The sequence below is a fragment of the Nestor notabilis genome, unplaced genomic scaffold, assembly GCF_000696875.1.
Source record: "Nestor notabilis isolate BGI_N333 unplaced genomic scaffold, ASM69687v1 scaffold22453, whole genome shotgun sequence".
NCBI lineage: Eukaryota > Metazoa > Chordata > Aves > Psittaciformes > Psittacidae > Nestor > Nestor notabilis.
The window spans coordinates 1-6,264 of NW_009920895.1; the positions used below are offsets into that span (position 1 = coordinate 1).

At 50.1% G+C, this 6,264-nt stretch overlaps 1 protein-coding gene across 1 annotated transcript in view; it reads left to right on the forward strand.

Annotated features, from left to right (window-relative positions):
- Positions 1-643: 643 nt before the first annotated feature.
- The window catches only part of MVK (mevalonate kinase), a gene marked incomplete at its 5' end in the record, with an annotated part of 10,293 nt that continues 4,672 nt past the window's right edge, over positions 644-6,264 (forward strand). Inside the window, 4 exons of the mRNA XM_010010904.1 lie at positions 644-791; positions 1,986-2,141; positions 4,884-4,987; positions 5,941-5,986. Of these exons, the coding sequence (XP_010009206.1) occupies positions 644-791; positions 1,986-2,141; positions 4,884-4,987; positions 5,941-5,986 (454 nt within the window). The remainder of the gene's footprint in view (positions 792-1,985; positions 2,142-4,883; positions 4,988-5,940; positions 5,987-6,264) is intronic.

The following is a 6,264-nucleotide window of genomic DNA, read 5'->3' on the forward strand; positions in this document are numbered from 1 at the left end:
ATGAGCACCCGAAAAGGAGTCTCTCTGAAGCTGGTCTGAGCTGAAGACTCTTGGGGAAGGCAGGGGTATGGAGCCTGTTTTCCTGCCTCTGCCCCATGTCAGTCCTCACTGGAGTATCTGCAGTGTCTTGTACTGGGTGGTACTGAGAGCCCCTGGCTGGTGGTTGTGCCATGTCCCTCCAGGGACCTGGCAGCAACTCCTGGGATCCTGCATTTGTTTAGCAGAAGGCAGAACAAGCTGTGACGAGTCAGGGCACTGGTAACCTCTTGGCACTGACCAAAAGTTCTCTTACTGCTCCTGGTGGTTTGGAGTCCAGGCTCCCGTGAAGCACATCAGAACATCCACGTTCTTTAAGAAAGAGTCTGTGGCTTTCCCATGGTGGGTGCACTGGGAAGTGCAGGCAAGGAGGCAGTTGCTGTAATACAGTGCAGAGCGTTCAAGCTGGGTTCTCAGAGTGGCTGGTGGAGATTGTGCTTTTTATTTTATCATAAATCCTCAGGTAGAAAGTTTGTGAGTGAAATCTGAAATCAGCTCAGTCTGTTTCAGCCTATTACAACAGGAGATGCTCTTGTAAATACTGCTTTCAAGTTTAACAGTTCCTGGGTTTCTAAGTGTTTAAATTCTGCCCTGCTTGCTTCCATAGCTGACTTTGATGAGGCTAAGGCCCCCAGTGCAGAGCAGCTGGATATGCTGAAAGAGTTTGCTGGAATTGCTGCCGGAGCCTCAGCTCCCGAGAGCCTTGCCACTCTTGCCTTTCTTTACATGTACCTGGCTGTTTCGACTAAGCACGGGTAAGGCTGTCTTCCTGCCCCAAAATCAACATGTTGTCTTGAGTGCTGGTCACCCTTAATTGCATCTACAAGGTCTTGGGAACCTTGGAAGCAAAAGGAGAAGGAATCTCACTTCATTTGGGTCCTGAGCACCGCAGGTGATGCTCTTCAGAGCTGAGCTCTGTGGAGGGTGGGGTGCTCCAAGCAGGTAGAATGGGAATCACCTGCTCTCATTTAGGCATCAGGCTTTGAGGTGCTTAAGTTGGAGCAGTTCATCCCACCCTTCCTGCACACAGAAGCAAACACAGATACCCATCCCTCTCTCCCTCCAGTGCGCAGCTCAGTTCATCCTGGCTTAGAATGCTAGACATGAGCTGTGAATTTCATGTCTGAGCTAAGGCTGATCCGTCCTGTGGGCTGAATCTCCCTAAAAACATGGGAAGTTGGGGTCACTGCAGCTCAGGGCTGTTCCAGTCTCTAAACTTGACTGAACTGTTGATACCAGAGTATGTTACTGGACTGCTTGTTATTTTAAACCAAGTCAGAGCCCGACTTAGGCATTCACAGCAAAGAAATCAAAGGTTAAAGAGTTATGATGTGTAGCTGCATTGTGTTTTGCTTTGCATCCTCTGAGCTGTGTGGTGAGAGCACTGGGGCTGTCATCAGCCTGCTCTGAAACCATCAGTTCATAGCTGATGTCACTCACCAGCCAGTGGAAAGCTCCTGGGTTTGTTGTTAGGGTCTGTAACGCAACCCAGATGGGTTTGGTGGAGAAAAGGGGCCACGTGGGCACAGATAGGTGCTTGTTGCTCCAGTGGGATGTAACTATGCAGTTGTGGACTTGGAATATTTATGTTTTATTTAGAAATACGTTTAAAATCATGTTTACAACAATCTTTGAAGGGTCTCTTTGTGGTGCTACTCAAGTATTTAGTTACCAAGTGCCCTGCTGGCAGCTTGACAAGCTGTGCTAATCACAGATCCAATTCAGGGAGGCTTTGTTCTAGCACAATGGCTCAGCAAGGCCCCTCAGCTGTGCTAACTGAGCACTCCTGAAGCCCCTGTGTGTGCTGATGTGGGTGCTTGTGCTGATGTTGCCACTTTTCAAGCAGCTTTTCCTGTGATCAGTCCTAATTGGCATATTTTGCCTTGTAAATTTTGCTTCAAGATGGATTTCAAGGTCATTGTGTTGCATCCTCTGTGCTTGTGTTTCAGAGATGTTCCCAGTGTGGACATACTGGTGTGGTCGGAGCTGCCCACAGGAGCTGGGCTGGGCTCCAGTGCTGCCTACGCTGTCTGCTTGGCAGCGGCCCTGCTGACAGCGTGTGGAGCCATCTCCTGCCCTCTGAAGGAGGGGGAGCCCACAGCCAGGTAACACATCCCATCACCCTCCCTGCTTTGGGTGCACGGCCTGGGGCAGCTCTGCTCTCTCTGCCCCTCTGTGTCCTTCTACCTGCACAGACTCTGGCACTGACACCTCTCTTGGTCTCTCTGGCCAAGTCCTGGGCTGTGGCTGCAGCAGTGGCACCCTGAGCCCAGCTCCTTTCCCTTCCTCTCCCGTTGCTGCCCAGTGTTCCTGGCAGCAGAGATGTGCCCTGTCCCAAGGCTCTGGCCTGTGAATCACATGTTTATAATTCACATCTCCTGATAAAAGCAGCTGGATGCAGAGTCTGTGTAAAACTTGCACCATTTCCCTTATCTAGTGTAAGGTCTGTGTACTTAAAAAACCCCAGATTTATTTTGCCAACTGAATAAAACACACATTAACATGGTGAATTTGTTTAACCTCTATTTCCTCTCTGTCCCTGAGCATCTTCCAGGTTGTGCTTTGAGCCCTCAAGGAGTCAAAAGATCCTTTCTATTTTCCCTGCATTTTCACACGAGTGTTTTAATCCATGTGGTACATGTCCCTCTGATCTCCTGCCTGGGTTTCCCCTTTATCAGTGCCTGGTGAAAGGAGGTTTCTTTCCTCCTGCCCTTGGGTTGCTTTCCCTTGGAGTTGAGCCTTGACAAACTGGTCTGCTGTGCTGTGTGTGTCTGTTTAAAGATGCATATCACAGCTGGAGCTCAGAACCTCTATTGTGCGCTCCCCCTGCCTGGTGCACCCTTTGTGGTTGGCTTCAATGGACTTTGTGGGGGGGGCTGAAAGTGAGACAGCAAAGAGGGGGGTGACTGTTCTGCTCCAGACCCGAGTTTGCCCCTGACCCAGAAAAACATGTTCTTGGAGCAGAGCAGTTTGTGCTCCCCCAGTCACAGGCACGAGGGATGAAAGGCCGGTCCCGAGGCGAGCAGCGCGGATGTCTTCATTCCCTGCTCACACTTCTGAGCTGCAGCTTGAATGCAGCGTGGTTTTTCCCTCCAGCTGGCATGCAGAGGGGTAAGTGAGAGATGAGAGTGTCAGACTTCAGAAGGTTTTTGCTTAACGTGGCAAGAAAAGAACAGCGTGATATAATGACTCCTGTGTGGAGAAGAATCACAGCCTCTCAGAGAGGATTAAAAACAAGTGGTTTACAGCAAACTGCGCTTCTATTCTGAGTAGCGGCGGCGTGAGCTGCTTTGCTGAATGCTTTGCAGATTAAATATTGGCAAGAGAAATGAAAGGTGTGTGGAGATGGATAAAGACGTTCAGCTGAGGCCCAGGGAAGCGGGGAGTTGGAGGAAACAGCTTCCAGATAGCAGGTGGCTCTCACAACTTCTGCCTTGCCTTGGCAGTGGCCAGTGCTGCTCTCATGATTTCATGTAAGACTGATGCTTTTCCAAAATCCATGGTTGTGCCCTCTGCGTCCTCATGTAATACCTGTTCTGGGCCCTGTGTTCTAAAAACCTGTTGAATGCACATTCTTGCTGCACCAGACACCAGCAGAGCATCACTGGTGCTGGGTTATCTGACAGCACCGTGCATCAGGGCATTGGGACAGGGATCTGGAGTGGGTGCCGTGTGTCTGGACTGCAGAGCAGGCAGCATGGTGGTGCAGGGAGGGTCAGAGAGGTGCACTCGTGTGCCTGCATGGATCTAAGTGCATTACAGGAGGGTGCTGGGGGCGCTGAGCTTCCCTTGGGGTGCCAGGGTTTGAAATAGGCTGGTGATTGTCTATTTGTGGAGTGAGTGGGTTTGAAATAGACTGGTGAGTTCTGAAGGTGGTGCTGTGGGTGCATGCCCTGAGGGCCCAGAGCAATGGGGGTGTGAAGGGTGCTGGGGGAGGAATCTCTGCCTTGGGTTTGCAGTGAATTTGCAGCCAGCGATTGCTCTGTAACTGGCAGCTCTGCATTTGCTTTTTGTGGTGCTACAGCCCGTTAATTAGTATGTTCAGGCAGGGGCCTGGATCCTTGCTGAGCCTGACCCAGCACCAAACTCTTTGTGCCGCCATTTAAACTCTCAAAGCACTTAACCAATTGATGTGACTGCTTTTAAGACAACAGAAAGACCTGCTTTTGTGTTTTCAGCATAACACCTTCTGGATCCGCATTTGGTTCCCTTCTGTGCTCTAAGTGCCAGCACCCGGTGCAGCTGAAGTGTTAGGAGTTAATCCCTGAAAATCAAAGTCTTTGCTGGAGATGGTGTAGTTAAAACTGCTTTACTTTTTGACCCAATTTGTGAGGCAGCTGAGCAGCTGGCAATTAGAGGCATGTGTGAAATGCAACTTTTACTACTCTCTTCTCACATCACACCTTCTGTGGCTATAAATACACCATCCTGCCTGTTAGTGAGCAGGATCTCAGGCCAGGATGTGTAGAAACATGTAGTGTCAGGGAGGTGGGGATGGGTTTGGACTTGCATTCAGTTAAATCTGATCTTCACTTGATCCAGGGTTAGGATCTTCTCCTTGAATCTGCTGCCTGCCTCGCTGCTGCCTGCAGTGGGGAGCACTGGGTAGTGGTTGTGCCCTTCGTGCTGGCTCTGTCACGGAGCAGCACCAGTTCCCCTCGTGGAGGAATGCCCACTCTCTGCTGAAGGAATGTGGTGCATAGAGGGAATTCACAGTGCTGGGGCTCCCCACGGCCACCTTGTATGGTTCCTGCTGCCTCTGTAGCTCCCGCAGCCTCTGTTGCTTGTCCCTGTCACTCCATGTGCTGGTTTTGGCTGTGTATTGGAGTCATTTTCTTGCCTTTCAGGTGGACAGAAGAAGAGATGGCTTTGATTAACCACTGGGCCTTCCAAGGGGAGCGGGTGATCCATGGCAATCCCTCGGGGGTGGATAATGCTGTTGGTACCTGGGGTATGTGTGTGTTTGCTGCTCCCCAGCACTGGAGATGGGTGCTGAGGGGTGGTGGAGCACCAGATGTGTTTCTGTTCTCTGCTGCTCATCAGCAGACAGTAAGGCTTGGTTGGGGTTGCTGCAGGGACACTAAATGCAGCAGTTGCTTTACTGTGCTAAGGTACAGCAAAGGGACCAGAAACTCCCATGTTCAAGTCCCTCTTTTGACCTGAGTGGAGGGAATCCTGCCCTCAGTGAGCTGGGACTGGCTGCAGTAGCTCCAGGGCTCTGCATCCCCCAGGCAAGTGCTGTGGGGCAGAGACCCTGCTGCAAATAACTGATGTTCAAACATCCTGGTGTGAACAAAGAGCCCTAATCCTGTCGCAAGGATAATGCAGTAGAAAATGCAGTTGGACAGCTGTCAGTTAGTTTCAATTAGCAGAGACTTCCAAGGGGTTTGGAAGTGTCCTTGGAGACTTTTAATAATCTTTTTAATGAGACCTAATCACAGAGCCTCTGGAAAAGGAGGAGCAAAGCGAGACATTCCTTCTGGACAATGAAATTCCATGCTGAAGCATGGCTGCTGACATGCAGTTCAGTCCAGTTTGAACCCTCCATCCTTGGCTCTGCCCCGTGGAATCCCTGCTTGGTTGTTGTTTGGGATTTATTTAGTAAAGATTTAATGCTGGCCAAACTCTGCCTTTTGAAAAGTCTTTAGTGTGATCCCAGAGTAGAGCAGAGCAAAAGGAAGGCCACTGGGTTAACTATGGCTGGGCAGACCCTCTCATTAAGTCAACAGGGTTGGGCAGATTCATGTTGCCTGAGAACATGGTTCATTTAGCCGGTGTTTCTTGCAATTACTGTCATGTGCTCGGGGTGAGGTTCTAAAGATGAAAGCCCTTCTGTCTCTTCTGCCCCTGTTATCTCTCGGCTCGCTCGCTGTGTACTGAGACAATGCATGTATTTTACTTTAGGTGGAGCCCTGAGATACCAATCAGGAAAAATCACACCATTAAAGAGGTAATATTAGAGTTTAAAAATAGCACCTACATACGGTGGGTGGAATATGTCAAAGAGGCTTTGGGTGGATGTTGGAGGGTAGGAGATTGATGGGAGATCACTACCAGAGTGGTGCAAGGGCTTTGGAGCCGGGTTTTGCCCTGGCTGTGGGTGACTTGAGTGTTGTCTTGGTTTGGGGTGCACGGGAACAATGAAATGTTTGGTCATTATCTGACATTAGATGAACACAGTGCAAAGGATCAATATTAATTTCATGGCAGTATGGGCAGCAGGCATTG